Genomic DNA, 21,904 nt, shown 5'->3' on the forward strand with positions numbered 1-21,904 from the left:
TATCTTTCCATCACATTAGCAAAAGAAACTAAACGGATAATTGTATCCAAATAGAAAACAATAGGAAAGAATACTTACTTAAACAAGGATTTCACAATTTTATGTGATTGCTTTTGCTACCGTATGAAATACTAGCTAATTCAACACTGACCAAGAATGACTCGTAAAACAAGATCTCAGCGAAGTTTAAGCCCAATTTATGCACGTCGTGTCTCAGCAATGTCAACATAATGTAAATATAATGTGTTAACATAACACACTGTATTAATATTACAGTTATCTTGTCGAGCATTGTAATTAAAAAGTATTATTGTATTTACTGAGAAATTACTTTAAATTCTTCTGCAATTGTTGTTAACAACATATTATGCTTGGAATTCTTGAAAAACGCAGATGCAGCACAACGTGCGTAATCAGAATAATCAGATACACACTTTGTCCTACATTGCTGTTTTTCTGAAGTTATATCTCGAAAACAACTGGGCTACGTGCGTGAAGTTACCCCGATCTTTTTGAATTTTGTAATTTTTTTAATTGAGCCGATTTGTGCCGTAAACCGCAGTTCAATAACAAGAAGCGTTTTCCAAAAGAAAAAAAAAATACAATTTGTTAGTCATATTAACATTTAGAAACGAAAACGAACTCGTGTAACTTACGAACAATGTGAGATAATCGAATTCTGCGAGTGCTGAATTGTGCTACTCAAAATCTACAAAACATGCGCGCATAAAAAGTTGAGATTAACTTAAGGCTCGGTAAAAATTTTTGAAAAAAGGGTGAGAATAAATAAAAAATTCAGCATTTTTTTATTTTTTTTCAGTTGTGCCGAATTGTGCTACGACAGTACAACGATTTTTTCTAATGGCAAAATTTTCTAATGGCAAGTTACATAAGTTCGAAGTTTTTCGTTCCTAAATATTGTATTAATATGGCTAGCAAATTGTACTTTTTTTTAGAAAACTCTTCATATTATTGAGCTGCGATTTGCAGCATAAATTAGTACAAATGTAACACAACACAGCACAATTTAAAAAATTATAAAATTCGAAAAGGACCGGACTAACTTCACACAAGTGGCTGGGCTTCCCAGAATGCGGCTTCATACGATTAAAGTCGTTACATAGTAGTCATAGTACTATATTTAGAGCTATTAAGAACAAAAGTACTATCTCTTGATTATGACGCGATTTAAAAGATTTCAAACATTTGAACAGGAATGATAATGAAGAGTTACTCAAAATAGGACATCACGTGAAAGAGCAGACTTTTTTCTGTAGGAAACGGCATTAACTTTATTTTATTAATTTCACTATCCATCCAAAAAAAAATCTAGAAAGATGAATTACGAAAAATCACAAAATTTCTTCCTTTTGCTACTAAACTAATTGGACTAAGACTTTGCACAATAGATTGCACATCCCAAAACTCATCAACATTAGTAAGTTTCGTAAAAATTCGAAACGTTTTTGAAAATGGGTAGTTCATTTTCACATGGAATGTTTCATATATTGTTATATACGTATTTATATTCTTTTCTTTCTGTATTTAATTCTGTTTTTCTAATTTAATTCCTTTTCTCTCTTTTAAATTAGAGAGTAGCAATATCTTTTCTTTTCTTTAGAACATAATACTGTTCAATAATTATATTTTTAGTATTATTATAAATTTAATAAAAAATTTAATAATTTTTGAATAATAAAATAGATATCGAATTTCGTGCAATTATTTCCATGTAATTTCATTCTCGTGAATCTGTATAATGTATTTCTATTAAGTTAGTGCTTTGATTAATGGATTTTTAGTCTGTGGTTAAATAATTTGCTATTTTGCAATTTTGCACCTGTTTGCAATATTTTTGGAAACCAGTAGCGATTAGATAACGCTCGTTTATATAAATGTTATTACAGCTGTAACCTTGGCATCTTTGACTGTTCATGCTTCATCAACACAAATGTAACAATTAGAATATAATTAATTAGAGTACTTATAAGACTTATTTATCGTTCTATATTTATGCGATAATTGCTATATTTTATCTGCGCGGTTGGTCGATGAAAAAGAGAAGCGGAAACGCCACGTGCAGTTATAATCAACAAGCATATTGATCTTCGAGCAAGCGACCAGTTATATATTTCCGAGACCGATATTTCGCATCGCAGTCATCAATGAACATGATGCGAATACTATTGTGTGCATTAGCGATACTGTCAGCAGTACTCGCTCAGAAAGATCTGCATTATGTGCCCGGCCACGATGGGATGGTGCATCTTTTTGAATGGAAATGGGGAAAGATTGCAGAAGAATGTGAAAATTTCCTCGGTCCCATAGGATTCGGTGGCATACAAGTGAGTAAGATATAATAATACACACAGAAAAATATCATTCTGTTATTATGAAAAGTGATCATTCAAATAATTTTAATACTTTTATTTTTTTTAATAATGATTATCTTTAACAAAAAATATTTTCTTGACAATAATCTTAAGATATATTATACTTATTACAAATTTTAGGAAAACTCATTGTTGTGCATTCAAAATAAGTTTTTCTTTTGAGAAATATTACAAAATTTTTCGAAGATTTTATATAATAAATAAATCGGATTTGTTTTTATTTAATAATCCTGATTGAAGTTATAAACTTATTAGCATTCACACACACACACACACACACAGCCAGTTGATTTAGAATAAATTTTGAATAAATTTGATGCTTGTGATAAACATATGATAGATTTTGCGAATATATAAGTAAGAAATATAATACTTGAAACAGGTAATTGTTATTTGTGTACAGTATGTATTTTTCTGTGCGTAACATTTAACAAATTTTGAAGAAAACACTTTGATGCGAAATATGACTGTAGAAAATTTCATGGCCCATTTGTAAATTTTACAACTTCTCCTTGAGTAAGATTTGTTATAGTTTTATTATGTCATTTTATCCTTTATGTCAAAATATGACATTGTTTCGGGGCTATTATAGTGGCTTTCCCGTCCCGTAAAAATTAATGCTGGATTGAGAGCTAAAGAGACAACGAAATTATTAATTATGTGACAAAGATATATTTTAACTCTTCGCTAGTGCCAACATCAATAACACAATTATGATGCGCCGGTCTGTAAGACCCATTAGTTCATATTAATTAAAAGACACTAATTAATTTGAAGAAACCAAAGTGATTCCTATAAAAATCTCGTATATAAATAGCTCGTATAAACAAAATTAAGAATTTATCCTCTTTTAACCGTCCTGAAAAATAAACATTCTTTTGACTTGGATTGTCAAGAAAATAAATGAAAGACTTCTAATTTTAGAATTTTTTAAGTGCATATACTTGTTTTATATAAAATTTTATTTAAAAATATTAATGTTTAAAAGAGATATAGTAAGACTTTATGTACCGGAAAATAATATACACAATTCCTACAGTCCGGTTAGCCAGAAAAATTAATTTGTTTCATAAATTATACAACATATACTCCTTATCGTGTTATCAATTTTCAAAAAAATGAAAAGTGCATCTTCATACGATAAGGAGTATATAATTTATGAAACAAATTTTTCTGTTTCAGGCTACTAAAATAACAGAATTGTGTATACTGTTTCCCAGCGTACACATGATTTATCTTATCCAAACATTAATATTTTTTAAATAAAATTTTACATCTGTTAAGTTAAATATATGTATTAAAAAGATGCCAAATTAGAAATTGATCACATTTGTATTTTTCATAATCCAAGAACCCAAAGAATGTCCATTTTCAAGACATCAAGATATAGAAGAATCCTCTTATAATATTAAGTAAGTATATTTTAATAAGAATAATTTAAATTTTTATAGATAAAGAAAATTTAATTGACATTTTTTATAAAAAGATTTATAATTGAGTGGCTCCAAATTGACTTATCATCAGCTTAAGAGAGTTGATATGCTCCATAAAAATATTTTCCTTAATTCTGTGCCTAAGTGGCAATTCATGCATAGCATCGAGCGGATAAATAACAAATTCCCCTAAATTACCGCAGGTTTCTCCGGTCCAAGAGAATGTGATCGTAAAGAATAGACCATGGTGGGAACGTTATCAACCTATATCTTATAAATGGAATACGAGATCGGGCACGGCGAAGGAATTCAAGGACATGGTTCGCAGATGTAACAATGCCGGCGTAAGGATTTACGTCGATGTGGTCTTCAACCACATGACCGGAAATCACGCTAACGCAAAGGGTACTGGCGATTCAACAGCGGATACTAATAACTTCAATTATCCGGGCGTACCGTATTCTGAATCCGATTTTCACGTCTCTTGCCCCATCAACAATTATCAAGATGCGGGAAATGTGCGGAATTGCGAACTATCCGGCCTGCATGATCTCGATCAGTCAAAAGAATATGTCAGAGACAAGATAGTCAACTTCTTGAACGAAATAATCGATGTTGGAGTCGCTGGCTATCGGTTAGTAAAATCTTTAGATTCCATGCGATTCTGTTGCAATATTTCCCAATCAATATTTTGAAGTATCTTCTGAAATCTATCTCAAAGAAATGATTCCTTTCAGGTATTGGAACTTTACTTTCCCTTATCTCGATATAAGCAAATATTTTTAAGCTAATAATTTAAAAATCATTAATTAAACAAGGTACATGCATTTGTTTATTATATTTTGCCAAAATAAATCATTTCGTCAATTTCTGGATTTTAGAGTAGACGCAGCTAAACACATGTGGCCGGAGGATCTAAAAGTAATCTACTCTCGAGTGAAAAATCTCAATCCCAAGTATAATTTCCCTTCAGATGCGCGACCTTATGTATTCCAAGAGGTGATTGATTATGGCGGCGAAGCAATCAGTAAATATGAATACAACTCTTTCGGCGCGGTTACGGAATTCCGATACGGTATGGAGCTCAGCAACGCCTTGAACGGAAAGAATAATTTGAAATGGTTTTCCAATTGGGGAGAAGCTTGGGGTTTGTTACCATCTCAGGATGCTCTAGTATTTATTGACAATCATGATACTCAACGTAGCCACTCCGAAATACTTACCTACAAGTCATCGAAGAAATACAAGGCAAGTGATTCTCGAGAATCACTTCTCGAGAGAAGTAGAGAAATTAAAAACAGAAAAACACGGAGACTGAATTACGTCTTTACCTAAATGTCGAATTAATAATAAGTGATATTGCAGATGGCTGTTGCTTTCATGCTGGCACATCCTTATGGAACTGCGCGTATCATGAGTTCCTTCGGTTTTGAGAGTTTTGACGCCAACCCACCGCAAGATTCTAAAGGAAATCTTATATCTCCAACCATCAACTCTGACAATACCTGCGGTAACGGTTGGATCTGCGAGCATCGATGGCGTCAGATTTACAACATGGTGCGCTTCCGAAACGCTGCGAATAATACCGACGTGAACAACTGGTGGGACAATAGCCAGAATCAAATCGCTTTCAGTCGCGGGAACGCGGGTTTCATTGCGATCAATGGTGACGGACATGACTTCAAGCAGCATCTCTTTACTTCTCTGCAGCCTGGTACTTACTGCGACGTTATCTCTGGAAATTTGGAGGATAACAAGTGTACCGGTAAGATCGTAAGAGTAGATCAAAATGGAAAGGCGTATATAGAAATCTTGGCGAATGAGGAAGATGGTGTGCTCGCCATTCATCGACAGGTAAATAATTTTATTTACCGTTAAATTCCTTCAAGCAAAATGTTTCATTTATCTTTATCTTATAACAATTTATATCTAACCATTGAGTATTTTTCTTGAAGAATAACTTGTATTCTAATAAATTTCTTTCATTAATTTTAATTTTATAATTTTTGAAATAATATTTTATTGTAGCTAAAGAATGTTTATAGTAACAAATTTTTTTGTAAACAATAAATTATTAATTTGGATGCTAATAATAACTTATGCCATGTTTGAAGGAATTAAATCATTTTATGTAATAATACATCTTAATTATTTATTATAATGTAACTTTCAAGTTTTAATATAATCAATTTCTTTGCAGGCAAAGGTGGGATGTAGTTGTTGAAGATCAGATTGGAATTAAAAATTGCTTATTGTAAGCATATATTAATATAAAAGGTGTTACATAAAATATGTAGTTTAAAATATGTAGTTAAAAAATATATAGTTTAAGTAGTTGAAAAGAATTCAATTACGTTTGAATAAATTATGTGATCAACTATTTAAAATATGAATTGATTGTGTACTTTAACTTATGAACAAAATATAAGCGTTTGCGTAAATCAATACAATGGAATGTTATTATTCTGTGTTTTTATCCAATTTATGTAATCAAATTCCAGAGAGAACGATGCACTCGTTTATTTTTATCGCTTTATCAAATCCATCGACTGATATATTTGCTATCAAAAAAGATCTTCTAACTCAGCAGCATAATACTAATTTGTAAGAACATAATAATCGGTAAAATTGAATGCGACACAGCTGTTATTTTTCAACAATGTTTATTTTAACAGAAACAATGTACTGTTTTTCCTCTTTTCACCATTAATTTCTACTATACATGATATGACAGTTAATCGTAAGATAATACACGACAGACTCGCGATGGAAAAACAAAAAAATATAGTCGAAGGGAGATCGGGTGAGATGGGATGGACACATACCGTAAAGTCGATCGGTTTTGAGGAAGTGAGATATACCGATGGATAAAAAAAAATCTTGAAGTATCACAAAAAAATTGCCTTATCGTCGATTTTATCACCTTTCTCTCTAACTTCTAATCCATGTGTGCGGTTAAATTATCCTTCGCTGAAAGAATCTGTCAGCTCACACTTATCGCTCTAACTCTTTTCTCCCATCCATTCTTCCATTCTTCTCATCGAACGAACATGCTGCACGTAATAATTAATGCGTAACGCTCGTAGTTACCGCATTAATATCGTGTGAACCTCGCGACTAAGATACTAAAATAATAAAATACTACGGGGCATTTGTAGAAGCACGACATAAATAAATGCTTAAGCGTTTATGTACATGTGGTCTTGTTTAAGTAAAAGCCGCTAACTCGGTTATATATAGTGTTTTTTATTGACAGAACTGGTGTACACTCACCGCACATCAAAGCCATTGTACACTAATCTAATATGAATTTATAAGTGAGATATCTTAATTGATAAAATGCCTAATATAAATCTTCTATCAATCATCTTCTATCAAATAGCACAATAAAATATACTTAGGATTTCGCGGATTTTAAGATTTAACTTGTTTTTATATTTTCATTAAATATCTTTACGTCGATTTTTGTACAACGGCTTTAAAGTGCGCACCACAATTTTGCCAATGAAAAACGCTATTAGTGTTAGCGCGCCCGAGTTTATTATATAACAAAAAATGATTTGTTTATTCGAGATAAGAAGAGGTTACCGAATGAGGGCTGCTTGTTAAGCATATCAAACGGAAAGAAATTTTTCCTTACATCACGTTATCATTGTACATATGTACGTCGAAAGTTAGTGTGTAATCGCGAATAAATAATATGCCCGTAAACAAACCTCAATTACCTTTCAATTACCTTTCAATTACCTTTCTGCGTAACATAGAAGCAAGAGTATCGCATGTGATTACAGCATCTAATTACTTATTATTGATAATTTTGTATTACGAATGATTACGAGTATAGTAACAGACTTATGTAATCATGCGAAGGGATTTCCTTCTTTCACCGTCATCTCTCCGATCATTTTCACTAATTAAATAAAAACATTGTACACTTGAACAAATTTTGAAATGCTACAATTTCTAACGTTCTTCTCGCGTTTTCTCTTTATTTTTTTGTTCTTTTTTTTTTCGATAAAAACACAAACTCGGGAGCGCGAACGCAAGTGTAGACATGTTGTTTAGGCGTGTCAAGTGTTATGTATACATGTATATACAATTATAACTTTATATGATCAGCAGTAAATTCAGACTAAATGTTTGTATACGCGTGTATATACTTTGTATGTACGTGTGGGTGTTTTTTTGTGTATGTAAATCTAAAAAATACTGCTTGTCTTACGAACCGATTCGTTTGCCACGCACACTTTCTCTCGCTATTGTAAGCGCAGTTTGACGTCATCTCCCTACCACCATTTACATCTTAATCATTACGTGAATACAATAAGGCAAAACGGGTATTATATCTCTAAATAAATAAACGTTTGACGTTGTATGAATCTTGAAGATTAAGAGGGACAAAATAAAAGAGACGCGCTATAATGTACAATTCCTAAAGAGCTACACGGGTCCGTCGCGCGTGAAACTGTCGTCGTCGCACGTGTCAATGTCTGTGTGGATATGTACGTTATTCCTTTTGTATTATGTGTGTATGTGTCTTTCTTTCGTGTATGTGTATGTACGCACGTGGATTTTATTCTTGCATATAGAGCATTAGCAAAAATATAATTTAGTATATTTATTGTAATAATTCTCGTCCATATAAAAAACTTCGTTAAAATATATAAAAGAAACAACGATTTGAGCAAATACATATCTCCTATGGTAGTTAAAAGTTATCGCGTCGAAACGTATATTTATTGTTATTGCACGTAATTCTTCTCGCTGATTATGTATAGATTGTATTCTTTTAGTATATGTATACACACACACATATATATGTATATATATATATATATATATATATATATATATATATATATACATATATTGTATATCTATACTTACATCCGCTTCACACATTCGCATTTAATCGTTCCGACATATGTACACATAAATGCGTACATTTCACGTACGCCTCCTCTCTTTATTTTTTTTTCTCTTTTCGACATCGAGTTAGTATTTCTTTATTTTATCGACTTTTCGTATGATGTACAGAGGTACGAGTTCGGCCGTTCAGAAAGTCGATCGACGATCAAGATGATCTCAAGTAATCAAAAACAATATGTTCCATCGCGAATCGGAAATTAATCCGATTGATCATTCGACAACGTCGTCTTGGAAGACTTTACGAAGATAGGCACTCTCGTTTGATTTACTATCTATTAGTTATTTCACCTCCCGAAAGAAGAATTCCAAAAATAAAATTAAATAAATTAACTCCATTGTAATGACCGACATAATCTTGAGAGTATTGATATATTTAATAAATTTTCTGTTTTTTTTTTAGTTTACTTTTTTAGTTTACTAAACCTCCAGAGAACTTTCCGAACATAAATACAGAAACAATAAAATGTAGAAATATGTTTATTTGTAGGATTTGGGTCACAAAAATTTTAATTTAATAAAATATTTAAACAAAATTAATATTTAAACAAAAATGTATTCCCGATATATATTTGTCATCGCATGATAGAAAATAATTATAAGTTATACAATGCGAACAAAATATGTCAAAATATGCATTCTTAATTTTCTATTTTTTACAGTGTAAAATATACTATTTAAGTACATACTGAATCCATGATAGAGATCACAAGTTTTAAAATTACTTATTTTTATAAATCCTCACGTAGATCTATGCCGTCGTATTTTTCTTTATATAAATATAATTTCTCAATTTTTGATATTTAAATATAAAAAAAATAAATATTTATATAATTGCTTATCGGTTGATTGTGATTTCTTTTAAATTTTACACAATCCTGTAGGTCGAAAGAAAATAAAATTTTTAACCAAATTATTATTGTTCCATTAAAAATGATTCCGTTGAATCTTTAACCAATAGATTTAACGAAATATAAATTTCAGTAAATAAATACATTCCAGTTCAGGCAATTATTATATATTTACTAATTCTTTAATTATCTTACGTAGATCTATTCTTGCAACGATGTATGTATATACATGTGATTCAGCTAAACTTTCTTTCTTCGACCATCTTTCCTCATAATTGTAACTATTCAATGGTTTCACTCTATCGTTACTATGTATATATGTATATATAGAATTTTCAAAAATATTTCTCTGTTTTTCTATCTAAATATTATTCGTTCAATAATCGAAGACCATACAAAGCTGAATTCTCAATTCTTCTATTTTCAATTTTATCATACGCAATTAATTAACATATCTTCCTGCTGCGTCTAAATTCTACGTAATCCGTCATTACAGTCGAAGCTTATAGTTTCGCTGAACAACAGTTCTTCAGGTCTCTACAGTTTAGGCTTTAGCTTATCCTGATGATCGACGAACGCTCAAAAATATTTTTATTCTCAAGCATTCAGCACTTTACATGCTACATGCTATATAGCTACACCAACCCTTTTTACTCTTTCTTTTTTATATCCTTCAATTCAGTTTCGATTAAAACTCTCGGTTTACGTTCTATCTCTAAAAGTTTTTTCCGGGTACTTAATTATTGACAGGCGGAGTCTCCATGATTTCTGATATATATGAAATCGTCTTCTTCGATTGAACACGTCATTTGCGAGTCACTGTTTGATAGGCTTTTTGAAGACGACTTCTGGTTTGCGTACCGGGCGAGATATACGCCGTTCTATCCTGAGAGCCCGGTTCGGATCCGGAGACGGCGGCGTCGGAGTCACGCCGACTACTGTTGTCTCAGACCCTAATGAAGGAGTCTCCGCCATTGTTTGTCAGTTCCCAGTGCTACTGGGTCGCCGACCCGGCGTTTGCTGTTGTTGTTGTTGCTGTTGTTGCTGTTGTTGCTGCTGTTGCTGCTGTTGCTGCTGCTGCTGCTGTTGCTGTTGCTGCTGTTGCGTTACCGCTGCAGCCGCGGCTGCTGCACTTAACGCCGGTAGCGGCGTTTGGTGACAGTGGGCACAATGCAAGCATACCGTGCAGGCACCGAGTTTCCGAGCCAACATCACACGCAGCTTCAAGGCTGGACCGAGCTTCATACCCATCGTGCCTGTCAGGTGGCTTTCCGAGAGCAGCGGTAGTGCTGCGCCGTCTATACGGTGCTCTCGGAAATTCTGCAAGCAGAAATGTAGCAGCATGTTATTAGCGGTATACCTTAAGACGAGCGCAAGAATTTTCATTGGTCTTCAAAGTTATTCTAAGAGCGCAGAGTTGAAAATTAAGAAATAAAAAAAATTTGTTTCCTAATACACTGATGATTTGTGTTATAAATCATAAGTACAGTCTTATGTACGTAATGATGTGCTAAAGTTTAACTACGTAAACGTTAATTTTTTTGTCAATGGCTTGAATCTACATTCATGAATGTGCAAAAAGTCAACGGTGATGCTAGATATTATTGGAATTCGCGGCATAAACTAAAACTTTGATTGTGCAAATATATAGAAGAGTAATGTCCGTTCGTTAACGTTACTCTTTTGTATATTCCGGTCCCCAATGCATACCTTCACGTGCGGAACGGGACACGTACGCATGTACCGTCCGCGTCGCGCGTCGACCTCCGACCGGCTCGCGGAATCGCGGCCGAAGATCGTCCTCGCGCGGAATCCCGTAAATTTGTCTCTCACGCGACGACACGATCAACGAAAAGGCAAGCCGCTATTTCCATCGACGTGCAAAAGTCGGGATTGTTTCGCCCGTTGAGAGGAAATCTCGGTAAAAGAGGAAGAAAAGGAGCGGAGGAAGACGCGAGGCGAAGCCCGAAGGCGGACGCAAAGCGGAAAAGGGCAAAGAAAGGAAAAAGAAGATGGAAAAAGCAGAGGATGGAAAAAGCGCGGATGCGTTTCATTCACCGCGCTGGGGGCCGCGCCTCGCGTAATTGCAGCTGCAACGACCACGGGATGCAACGCGCGTGTACGTAAGCGCGATCGCGGACGTCCCTTGCGCGCACCACACGTTCGCGGAATACGGTAATTGCTCGGCCCGCTTATGAATGAAATATTCAGCGCCGTAATGCGAGCCGTACACGCAACGGCAGACCGGTCTCCTTCCTCGCGCATGCCGGGCTCCCTCGTCGAAGGAGGGGATCGGAATCGACGTGGAGATCGAGGCCGTGCATTCATGCCGCTGGGCATTCAGGTCTCTTTTCTCCGTCTCTCTCTCTCTCTCTCTCTCTCTCTCTTCACTCGTAGAGATAGCGTCTAATTGGTCGGCTTTCGGAAGGTAAGTGCGAGGTTTATTTGTCACCGAACGAAGTGCTTGTCGATCTCTATACTTTACGTATTATACATTCGCAGCACTCCGATGATCGATAATATTGAATGTATTGTAAACGAAAAATTTATATCTGAGTCCTTCAAGTCTAAACAATATGCTAAATTGAATTTAAGTAACAACTTTGAGTAAATTAAGTTTACAACATCGACTCATACAGCACAGACCTCCGAAAAACATTCAAGATCCATATCCTTTGAACGTTTTAAGGAACGTTTCCTAAGAATATCTTTCGGATAAAATATGGGAAGTCTCGTGCATAATAATTATACTAATTTTATGTGTAAGTAATTATTTGTTTCATTTTATGAGTGAAACGATTTTTGCTCATCATCGTCCAACTGGTAATGACACGCGTTGTGAACTCGGAATCCAACAGGTGTTGCATTCATGCCGCTGGGCTGAATGTAGGTGCTCACTGACCGTTTCGCCAAGCGACTTCTAATCTACGATTTATCTACGTGCGCATCGCGCGAAGAAATATCAAGAGAATTCATCGCGCAACAGGGAATCTATACTGCTAGGTGCGAGTCCAGGGATCTCGATGTAACAATGAGGTTCGCATAATCGCCAACAGTAAAACGCGTAGTCATTGATTACGGTAAATAGGCCCCACACTGTTTCGGATTCTCGATGCATTCGCGGTTCTAACGGTACGGAGTCAGGCACGCGCGAGAAAAGCCGCCTCTCTTCACGGTCGCCTCGCGCAAAACGTTAATTAGTTAAGTCATTCACACGCGCAAGAACTGTTCGCACCGTGAAACTGAACTCTGGATGATCACTTCGTCCGGTGCGAGAAAAATCTCAGATTCCCAACTAAACGTATTATTTCAATCCAAAACTAGTCATTAAGAGAAAGAGTAATTTCACATCTCCGTTCGTCCATCACGCTACGAGCGTTCAGTCCGTTCAGTTCGATTCGCGTAACCTTGTAATTGCACTCTAAAGTTATTGTACAATTTATATCGAAACGTATTGAAATTTGTCTGAATTCGTAATCAAGTTGCACATTATAAAAAGACAATTTCTCTATTAGACAGTCTTATTTGACAGCTTATTGATTTCATGTCCTAAAGAGAGAATGGAGTTGAGGGAAGATGACTTATGGACACTCTCTCTCTCTCTTTCTCTCAATTCAGCATATACGTTAAAAAAACGCGTTCACCCACAGCTATATGATAAAGGAAGATGCTTCATTGTTTTCGCGAGGCGAGCAAGCAGTTTCGAAATCTCATGAAACGACCGACGCGGCGTGGCGCGGTATGGCATGGCATAGCATGGCATGGCATGGCATGGCATGGCATGGCATGGCGCAGCGCAGCTGCAGTTGCAGCGAATATATCATCCTCGTGTTGCACCGCGGGCGACCGGGCGCGCACCAAAGGCTGGGTAACGAAGACAACCTATATTTTCTCCACCCAGTTCCAAACTCTTAAGGGCAAACGCGATCTCCCGGCTGGTCCTGCATCAATTATACCTTCCACAAACACGATGTTAGGCCCCCTTGCGAACTCGTCGTGCGTCGACGTAGTGCAAGAAGGCTCGCGAAGATGCGCACCGACTCGGGAGCATGTGTTATTAAATTATTCGCGCGTCACTGTGAACGCGGGAGAGGAAAGAAGGACTGGAGAGGGTTTTTGTTGCCCTCTCCTTAAATTATGCGCGTGGACTTATCAGATATGCCCGCGGGCCAAGAGGCGCGCTAAGCGGAATTTAAATTGGCGAAACATAGAAACATTCGTGTAACGATATAAATGCGCGTTGCGATTTGCGATATTTATTGTGCGTCCTGTGGCCCTTTGCTGAAAATACACGTAGATATCGCATTTAGAGTATTGCAGTGCCGCTTACGTACGCCGTAATCGGACATGATTTACTTTCTTAATTGCTTCGGCTCTTTAGTTTTGCATGTTAATTTGAATAACATTGAATAACATAATTTGAATAACAGTACTGATACGAGAAGCTTAGAAAAGCATGCCATTGACGACAAACAACATAAATTCGACGCTGGTGAATGTCAGTTCATCTCGAGATAAAGAGACTCCGAGAATATCCGCGAGGTTGCATCCGACCGTGACCTGGGAAAAGACGGAGAATTCTCAAAAAATAACGGCTCCTTTCTTGCCGAGCTTGAATCCCCGACCCGAGGAATCTCTTGTAACCTTAAGAGATCACTCAGTTGGAACCACGTCACGTTAAACTACTATACGCAGTGAGTCCAAAGAATTCGTTCTTGGACGCTCGGATGATTGCTCGTCGAATTTTTTGCACCTGAAGCACGCAGGTGCGGAAGGCAATACGAAAATTAGTGCCTCGATGTCAGATCTCTGCAATTAGCCGTAGCCTTGATAATAATTATAGCAAGTTGTAATGATTATAGTAATTTGAAATTATAATGCTAGTAGTTTTTCAATCAACCGCTAAAAGAGATTACTCATCGTTCGAAGGTGAGTAATGGAATTATAATAAACTGGAGTACATAATATTGAGGTAACATCTGTTACACCCGTTTGGCTTACATCCATTTCTACAGCTGTTAATCTATCGATTAAATTGACATAGGTCGGAATTGGCGCATAAATTACCTACGTTATATAACTCATGCATATCAAGTATCACGATCCTTCGGGCTAATATTTGTGAACGAAATCTTAAATTTCTTAAAAGTCGGGGATCATCATCAGGGACACAATATTTATAGCGCAAAATATTTCTTTCTCTTTTTAATTATTCAACGGCATTAAGTCATCGCGCAACATCATTCCAGGACAAGCTCTTAACAGTCCTCTGCAATAAAAGTCGCGTCCGTTTCATAGCTACTTCTGACTGTCTCAGTCATTATTACACCTGTCGTGTTACGAAATGGCAGATAGATATAAGCCACGTTTCAGGATAGCTTCAAACGGTTCTGTCGCATGCGCAACTATAAGCATCTGCGGATGACTTTTACGTTAAAAGCCTTTCCTATAATTATTGCAACTCTTGTATGAATAAATGTATTTTCAAGTTTCGTAACAAGAATTAGTTTAGTAAATCGAGATTTTTAATTGATCATATCATTAATTATCGTTTAAATTGAAAACAGGATTTCATCGAGAGATACTACTCGACTCCCATGAATAGAATCTAATTAGAACCAGATTGGTAGTTGCTATTGTTCCTACTTATCACCTCCCTTTGTATGACCCTGTGGAAATTACAATACCGTACGGCATTGTGTTTCAACTTTAACCCACCATTCTTTTAACACGTTGAATTACATATTACATGTGTATCTCACCTACGCATCGTTGGTGTAGTAAGACACATTGCTGCCGAATGGATACCGAACAATTGCGGAGCAGGCTGTCACACAAATAACGAAACGTTAACCAATAAAAGCGAGTGCGCGCTGCAACTTTTGTTGGTTGCTACCGAGAAGATCTTTTGAGCTGCTGCGATCCTCCCAAGATCCCTTATATGGAAGAACGGCGCTCGCGCGAAGGGCAGAGCACGGCAGCAATCGCGCGGTGAATTCTGCACGAGGACGTACCGAGGTTAAGAATTTGCGTCGGCGGGCTCGCGCTAGAAATTCCACACACGTGTTTTCGTTCCACCGTGCGACCTCGCAAGGAATTGTTCCGTGAGAAAGGACGATGCCGCCGGTGTATCAACAAGGTGCGCGCGTAAGAACCATCGATTCGCGTCGCACCGACACGCCGTAATCGATCAACAAGCATGAACATTGTCTCCCGCGATGAACAAGTTCATGGATCGACTGGTGTTATGTACATTACATAATCCATTCACGGCTGCAGTTGAAGATCACACGGCGGAAGTTTAATCAACAAAAACCTGAAATATGAGAGAGTGAGAGGGAAAAAAGAGAGAAATTGACGACGTAATGTTTTTAAATTATATAAAAATATAACATAAGAAAACGGAAATTAAACATACGGGTATCAACGAAATTTAATTATATGGCTTGTAATTGCATAGAGTTAGAGATATAAAATTATTACATTAGCAATTCTATATAATCGCTGTAATGCGTTAACATATTTGACAAAATTGTAAATTTAAAATAAAAAGATAAACAGTGACATGTTCTTTTATACGACAAATAATGAAAAGTAACTACGTTAAATACGTTATCAAAGAAATTCATACATAAAATTATACATAAAATGTGCTACATTTTACTAGATGATTGTGTCTGTCAAATGTTTAATATGAACGCTATTTATTATTTAATAATAAAATCTGCCTCAGAAATAAGGTCAAACTTTATTTCTGGAATCAAACATGTTGCTTTATTTTTTTTTTCGATTTAAACTTGAAATTTTCATAATATTCCAATTTGAAATCATAACAGAAAGATGTTATTGTAAAAATTATATATGTAAAGGACATACACTGTTACGCAAGATCTTGTGGAAGCGAAGTAACAGTTTATTCAAATCCAGAAAAAATATATATATATATAGACGTTTCGGTCTTGATTAGATCATCTTCAGTATAAATTCATGATCAAAACGTGACATTAATTACAATAACGTCTATTAATTACTTAAATTATTGACGTTTAAGTATAAAGGCAAGGAGCTCATGATAGAAATCACAGACAGTAATCGAAGTGAATTACGAGTATCCAACTGTTATATAAAACAATATATTAAATTGTGGTTGGAAAGCAGATATAGTATAAATTTAACACTGTTTCATTTTGTTTGTAATCGTTAATTTAATTGAGAAATTGTTTGCGGAAAATCTGAAAATTACGCTGCCACAAGTTAACTAATTTCAACAAGAAAACGACACATAACATCACATCGACATTAACATATAACAAATTTACGTGTTCATCAAAATCTAAAGCACGTGTAAATAGTAATAATTAACAAAATCTGCAAATTGGACAAATTCTCATGTAACATTCATTTAATTTATTGTAATTAATGTCACGTTTTGATTAGGAATTTATACTGAAAATGGTCCAATCAAGACCGAAACGTCTATATATATGTATATATATATTTTTTCTAGATTTGAATAAACTGTTATTTCGCTTCCAAGATCTTGCGTAGTAATGCCCTTTACATGTATGATTATTTTTGAATATAGCCACTTAAGATTGTTTAGCGTTACAATTGTGCAAGAAAGATATAATAGAGTCTTCGAAAGTTGTGCGGGCAAGCTCCGTAGGAAACTCGTCCGACATTCTGCGCCACTGTGCGGTGACCTGCCACGCCCTGTCGAGGTCGTCGCGCGCCTTCCTCTCGCCAAGCCGCGCCAGGCCGATCGGCGTGCCGACGGCGACCGGTCAGCCTAACCGACGACCGGCGCGTTCACTGGCACCGGCCTAACCAGATCAACATCCCCCCGTTGAGCGGCTTCCTCCAACCATCACGCTTCACGTCCTCGTTCTTTCTCCGGCGTTTCTTCCTTCCTTCTTCATCTTCGCGGACGTCGCGTCCCGCGTATCTACGTTACGCCTTCAATTCGCTTCGATTCGAGGGAGTACTGTTGATCGTGACTCTTCTCCATTCCTGCTTCACAACCGGAACGCGATGTTTGTCTCTTTAACATCAGAATCGGCACGAACGAATACACGCATTTGGGTACATCAATTCTGCATTAACGTCTCAACAGTGCGCATTCTTACGAAATCACTGAAAGATCTCGCAGTCGATTGTCCCACTCTTGAATTCACTGAATTTGCCCCTGGCTACAATAAGTGTGCCCTTTTCTTCACTTTACCGTATTGAGGAACTTGTGCAATAACGCCAACCACACCCACTTTATTGCATGACCTCGTACATCGACGCCTTGTGTTTCTTGCGCGAATTTTCTCCTCACGACTGTCGCCAGTTTTAATGCTCGATGTCTGATCAATAGCAAAATGTATCATCCTGATCCAGATTAGGTACATGGGAATTCATTTAATTCATGAAACGTGCGATTGAAGATGTGCGATTGTATGTCGTATATTGTTTCAGTGATGAAAGCAACGTCACTTTCGTCGAGTAATACAGAGGCGCATAGAAGCGGCTCGATAAGAAGAGAAAGAAAAAAGAAACAAGGCAGGAGAAAAGCGGATCTCAATCGTCCATCTCGATCGGCTAGTTGCTCGGCTTCGCGGGCAACGTCGCCGTGTAATTGAGAGACATTCAGAGTGCATTAGCACTGCCGAGCAAGAGGAGACCAGGCAAGCGTATTAATTGCTCATCAACGATAATGAAGGGTTTGTAAGACGATATTAGCATAACTAACAGGTTTCCCAGTAATGAAGCCACGTTCGCGGCCACGATGCTCGTCTTTAAGTTCCCTCTCTCTCCCCCAAAACCCAACCTCTCGCGAATCCCAAGGAACGAACTAGCTGGAACGAGGTGGAAAAGACCGACCCGGAGCCTGCTCGCCCTGATGCGAGCGGTGACGTTTCCGCAATGAAAATCGAGAGGGGATAACGAGGACGATCCAAGGCGGCGCTATCCTACTTGATGCGCCGGCCGCGCGAAAAAGACGATTATAAAAGAAGAAATTCGATGCGAGCACAAGCAATGCGCTTAGCAGTGTTCTGGAATGCGCGAAATCTTGCGGTTTTGTGATAATCATTCGAAGATAAATCGATCGTTGTCCCATAACAATATTATCATTTCCGTTGATTTCTTTTCAATTACTTTTATTTTGATTTCTGTACAATGTGTACTTCAAAATAAGAACATGAAGTGTATGAAATAACACAAGTGTAACAAATAAGTCACTATCGTATTTATAATTAATAGGATGCTATTAGTCGTAAAAGATGTATTGATTTAAAATCTTATTGGCGTATAAATATGCTAAAGATAAGGCATGATTTAATGCAGATTGTTAGTCATAGAGAAAGTATATGATATCACTCGCTCCACGCGATCGTACTATATAATACGGTATCACAATCTCGTTATCGAAGCGACCTTTCGCGTGCACCTTTTTCTGCAACCGTGCGCGATACTTTCTCCGATTGTTACGCTCGCGATCGAATCTGTTTCAACAGGAATTTATTCCGCTCGCGTGGGCCGTCTTACAGATTTCTCAGAACGTGTGAGACTTCAGGCTATACCAAAATCCTCATCGTGCCTCAACCAGTATTATGCATAAAAGTATACAACAATGCCGTTCAGCTTTGAAAGTAACAAAGATCACAAAAAAATCTCATGGTTTTCACATATCAGATATGATATCTAGTTCATTGTGCAATTTTCCACTTTATAATGGATAGATTCGACTTTCTTTTCGAGTTGCGTGCGAATCGCGAGTTTTCACCGGAAGTAAGAAGGCGAGGTCGTTACGAAAGAAGTCCGACTACATCTACGAGCACTAGCCAAGAATTTAAATTAGCTTAGAAAGTTCAGGGTCAAGCGGATACGTGCGTGCGTGTATGTGTGTGTACGTGTGCACGCAGTACATTAATAAAAGGCTGTATAAACGATTAGTCAATAGGAAAATGATTTTTCTAAAATTTGCATATATATACACACTGCAATGAATTTTGAAACTAATGTCGCACGTTATTTTCGATTTGTCGTCATATATTGCACAGTTTATGATTAAAAGAAATCGGCTAGAAACCTTTCATTTCTTCTTCATATTACAACTGATTTCATTCCTACAAGAAGCGAGATCGTATTCGAGAAAAGGATTAAGTCGATGATACATTATCATCGTCAGCAAATTGCCGCCTCCATACGTTATCCATAATGTGTTATTGACTGCACTTCTGATAAATTCCTGACTGCGGCACACTAGTTCCTTCACAGATAATTTGTTATTAATGCACCGCCCGCAATAAAGTGACGTCGATAAATCCATTCAATTCGATACGCTTGCAATTAATATCGAAGATATACGAAGAGCTTTCTTGCTTCTGCTGCGATCAAAGTGAGGAAACGAATTCAAGAAATGCGTTGTCAGACGTTGTTAATCCATCGAGATTTTTTTATATCGCTGAACGTACTAATTTTTATGTTATCGAAAAATAAAAAGAAATGGAAAATACAAATTAAATATCGTGTTTGAATATGAGAATTGTATCATGATTAATTAATTTATAATCAATTGTCTTGTCACCATAAGTATATTAAAAATGATTAGTGATTAATATAGTTAGTAGTAGCTACAAAATTTGAAATAACATTTTGTCGTGATAAATATGGATTGTTAAAAACAGTTAATTCGCTGACAGATACATCCCATCTATTTAGCTAAATTTCTTAATTTCATATACACATATTTTCACACCCAAGTGAGACAAAACTCATGCTGTCAAATTTGTATGCGTACGATAAACAAATGACCGTTTTGAGGTCTTAATTATGTATGTATAATATATGTATATTCTTCATGGTGCGTTAGGTGTGCTATTTCTCTTTTCTCTCAGATTTGCCTTGTATTTTAGGACCAAAAATCAGCATTTTAATTTAAAAAATAACACGTTTCAAGATTTATGAGCGATTATTGAAACATAATATATTATTATTGATCGATTGACGATTATTGTTATTATTTTTACTATAATAATATTGGAAAAGTATCTACTGTTTAGGATATTTGGAATGAAAATGTTTATATGCGTAAATAATACAAGTTTCAATAAGTTTCCAGACTTAGCGATGTTATAGCGCTAAGCGAACAGTTTCAAGAATGCACTGGAGCGTTCAAAATAGAGAAAGTGGGGAGGAAATATCTTCGCGAGGCAACCTTGCAATGACCTCTCGTGAACCCGAGTATCAGGCGCGCACGATACATCTACACGTGCAACGATCCACTGATGCGATGAAACAATTCCGAATGTCTGTCGAAATAAGATATATTAAAATTAAAATTTAACTTTCAATGCACGAAAAAAAAAACATGTACAATCCAAAATAAGTGTCACTCAGACACCGTAAAGAAAACCGTATGTCTCTGGAACTTTTATTTTTATATAGAGTTTATCATGAAGTTTCCATTACGTATTCTTAAAAATAATTTTCCGTATTATTACACACACGAAGGTGGGCGCGCCTACGTTGGACCTCCACGCGGCGCGCGGTTGAGAATTATCTGCAGGAAATCTACTCTCGTAGGCACGCTACCAGACGAGGGTATGAAAGAAGGGGGCTATACGAGGGGGCTGAAGGGGAGGTACACGGTAAGGCCCCCGCGATGTCCTCGGTGTGTCCCCGCTTGGCTTCGGCGTGGCCGCCACTGCCATTCGCAGCGAATGGCAGCGGTCGTGCATAGGGGAAAACATCGCGGTTACCAGCGGGGGACCACGGCCCCGATACAAGATATTGCCACGTGTTACACGCTGTTCGCCACCAGAAGAAACGCGTGCGTTCTCCCGCCCCGTCACGCGGTATTGCACTCGACGCGACACGACGGATCCATGGGACGATAAGTCGTGTCACGACCAACGATAATGGCGGATTTTGGCAAAAATTCGTCGCGTGAATGAGCGTTTCTCGCTCGCGATCGAGAGAGAGAGAGACTTCCTCTTTCATCATGCGCCCCTCGAACAAAGTAAAATGTGACGGCCTCTGCAGGATCTCTAAGCGTTTTAGCGAGAATAAGAAACTTTGCGATATATATATCGAAACTCGTGATAAAAAGCATTGAAATAATCTAATTTGGAAACTAAAATCTATTTTTATAATATATGATTACCTAAAAGTTAAAGGTTATTAAGAAATTCATCAATGAAATTCATTCATAATCTTAACCATTTAATTGATTAAGAACCGATTTAACTCGCTTTTCATCTTTTTCCTGTTCAAAACATTTGCAAGCGCTAAAGACTAAATTAAACTGAGATTA

At 36.6% G+C, this 21,904-nt stretch overlaps 2 protein-coding genes across 7 annotated transcripts in view; one reads left to right on the plus strand and one right to left on the minus strand.

The window, feature by feature from the left end:
- The first annotated feature begins 2,123 nt into the window (after positions 1–2,123).
- LOC105151265 (alpha-amylase) lies at positions 2,124–6,276 on the plus strand. The gene is made up of 5 exons (XM_011064876.2): positions 2,124–2,345; positions 4,030–4,460; positions 4,708–5,074; positions 5,192–5,680; positions 6,027–6,276. The coding sequence occupies exons 1-5, from the start codon at positions 2,166–2,168 to the stop codon at positions 6,048–6,050; spliced, it is 1,491 nt and encodes a 496-aa protein (XP_011063178.2). The 5' UTR covers positions 2,124–2,165; the 3' UTR covers positions 6,051–6,276.
- A 196-nt stretch (positions 6,277–6,472) lies between these two features.
- Positions 6,473–21,904, minus strand: part of LOC105151266 (uncharacterized) — a 131,239-nt gene continuing 115,807 nt past the window's right edge. For all 6 annotated transcript variants that reach the window (XM_087414006.1, XM_087414005.1, XM_087414004.1 and 3 more), the window contains one exon: positions 6,473–10,923. In XM_087414006.1, the coding sequence (XP_087270132.1) occupies positions 10,585–10,923 (339 nt within the window). In that variant the 3' untranslated portion in view covers positions 6,473–10,584. The remainder of the gene's footprint in view (positions 10,924–21,904) is intronic.

Source organism: Acromyrmex echinatior, chromosome 15 (assembly GCF_024713525.1).
Source record: "Acromyrmex echinatior isolate Ae372 chromosome 15, ASM2471352v2, whole genome shotgun sequence".
Taxonomy (NCBI): Eukaryota; Metazoa; Arthropoda; class Insecta; order Hymenoptera; family Formicidae; genus Acromyrmex; species Acromyrmex echinatior.